Source organism: Pygoscelis adeliae, unplaced genomic scaffold, assembly GCF_000699105.1.
Source record: "Pygoscelis adeliae isolate BGI_AS28 unplaced genomic scaffold, ASM69910v1 Scaffold13, whole genome shotgun sequence".
NCBI classification, from domain to species: domain Eukaryota; kingdom Metazoa; phylum Chordata; class Aves; order Sphenisciformes; family Spheniscidae; genus Pygoscelis; species Pygoscelis adeliae.
The window spans coordinates 210,817-212,978 of record NW_008824499.1 but is presented as its reverse complement, the minus strand read 5'-3'; the positions used below and the strand labels follow the sequence as shown (position 1 = coordinate 212,978).

General features: G+C 63.0%; 1 protein-coding gene across 1 annotated transcript in view; it reads left to right on the top strand.

Annotated features, from left to right (window-relative positions):
- The window catches only part of TMED3 (transmembrane emp24 protein transport domain containing 3), a 4,922-nt gene extending 3,456 nt beyond the window's left edge, over nucleotides 1-1,466 (top strand). Inside the window, exon 3 of the mRNA XM_009321504.1 lies at nucleotides 98-1,466. Within this exon, the coding sequence (XP_009319779.1) occupies nucleotides 98-334 (237 nt within the window). The 3' untranslated portion in view covers nucleotides 335-1,466. The remainder of the gene's footprint in view (nucleotides 1-97) is intronic.
- Nucleotides 1,467-2,162: the final 696 nt, after the last annotated feature.

Genomic DNA, 2,162 nt, shown 5'->3' with positions numbered 1-2,162 from the left:
GCCGGGTGCCCCGGCACAGTCCTCAGCTCCCTCGGCCACAAGTGCCAGGCCCAAGCTGTGCTGCGTCAGGAGTAATGGAGCACGCTTGTCTCCCCAGATGGAGTCCGCCTGCATCACCATCCACGAGGCTCTGAACACGGTGATCGACTCCCAGACTCACTACCGCCTGCGGGAAGCGCAGGACCGGAGCAGAGCTGAAGACCTCAACGGACGGGTCTCGTACTGGTCGGTCGGGGAAACCCTCATCCTCTTTGTGGTCAGCATTGGGCAAGTGATGCTGCTCAAAAGCTTCTTCACTGAGAAGAGACCCGGCAGCGGCAGCACCAGCACCTAAAGCTGCAGCTGTTCTGTGCCCAAACTGCAGGGGGGAGCGGGCAGGCAGCGTTCTCCTGGGTCATGCTTTACCTCTGTTTTTCACAAGGTGCTGCTGTGGGGAGGTGGCTGGGGGGGAGCAGGGGATGATGTAACACTGCTGAGCCAGATAGAAAATGGTCACCCAAGCACCTGCATCCCCTGGCCAATCCCCCCAGCATCACCTTCCGCTTTGCCTTCGCCTGCCCTGTGGCCCCGTCCCCTCGCCCGGCCAGTCTGTCCCCCGCTCACCAGCTCCACTGGGGAAGTGGGTGGGCATGCTGGGGTTTGGCATCAACACTCTGGCCCCTTGTCTGACACCGGGTGCACCTTCAGAGCCCAACGTAACCACAAGGTGCAGCCTGGCATCCGGCAAGGCCACGCACTGTCCATGCACACCCAGCAGGGCAGGGAGCTCTGCCCAGGCCGGTGAGGGGACGGGACAACGCTGACCCACCCAGTGCCCACCTCCCGAGCGCTCCTGCACTGAGCCAAGTGCTGTTAGCCTGGAGGAGAGCTGCCCTGTGGGCTGCGGGCTCTGTGCCTGCAGGCAGAGGAGGGGTGAGCACAGCTCCTCTTTTTTCCCCGGGGCAGGCAGGGCGCTCCCTGCAGCAGGGTCAAAGCCAGCAGCAGCATCCCAGGAGCCACTGGCTCAAAAACGGAGGTGAGGTTTCAGCAGGGGCTTTTTGCTTGGTGATTTCCTTTGCTTTGCGGCTTGCAGAGCCCTGTCCTCACAGCGAAGCATTTCCCAGGCCCTTCTCTGCTGCAGGAGCAAGTGGCATGCCCCATACAAGATGGTATTTTCATACTTATATGAGTCCATGCCTGGGTCTGTACCCAGTAGACAGCGGGAGCAGGCACAGCTCTGCCCCACCTGTGCTAAGGAAGGCCCATCCCTGACCCAGCAGCAGCAAGGATGCCCCACACCCCTGGGACTGCAGCTGCATTCCCTGGAGCCCCACAAAGCAGAAACCCCTGCAAGAGCCCTGGGGAGACCAGTGTGCCAGCTGCCAGAGCCGCCAGCCCTCAAGCGGGTACGGGATCACTCCTCCAGAGCCAGAGCAGCACCGCTGGCATTTTACTTTGCCACTTCGTAATAAACCCCTGTGACTGTGGTTCGCGCTGCCGTTATTGGGCACCGCTCCCAGGATGGACAGCCAGGTATGGCCACGGCCACTGCCGAGCTGGCCGTCCCTGCCTGCAACAGGCCCTGCCTGTTCCTGCCTCATCAGGCACTCGACCCCCCAGCGCTCTGCAGACAGGCTCGGCACCCACTGGGGTGATGCCAGTCTCCCTCCTGGCCCTTGGCACACTCCTGTCAAGGAGGAGACGTATTGGTGCAGCCAGTTACCGCAGCCCTCCCTTGCTGCCTGCCTGTGCAGCCCTGCCATGCACCAGCTGAGCATGCTCCCGGCACAGGACCAGATGCCAGAGCCAGGGAGACCCTGGCAGCAGGAGCAGCTCTCCCGGCCATCCCCTCGCTGACGCAGCCAGCTCATGCACGAGGCTGTGCTGTCAGCGGGGGCTTCCCCGGGGCTACAGGCAAATTCTTAGGTCTGGGTCCTGCCTGGTAGTGGGGACCAAAGCGGGCAAGGGAGCCTAGTGACCCACTGCAGCAAAGCAGGGAGCCCTGGGCAGATGCTGTTTGGAGTCCTGGCTCCAGCAAACCCCAGCTCTGCTGGTAACACTTCCCTGAGGCCGGGGGGATGCCAGGGCATTTCCCATGAGCCACCTCTCACCCCTGGCATTGCTCCCGGTGCCACAGGGAGGGCTTAGACCAGCTGCTGCGGGGCGCAGGGGGGAAGTGAGGG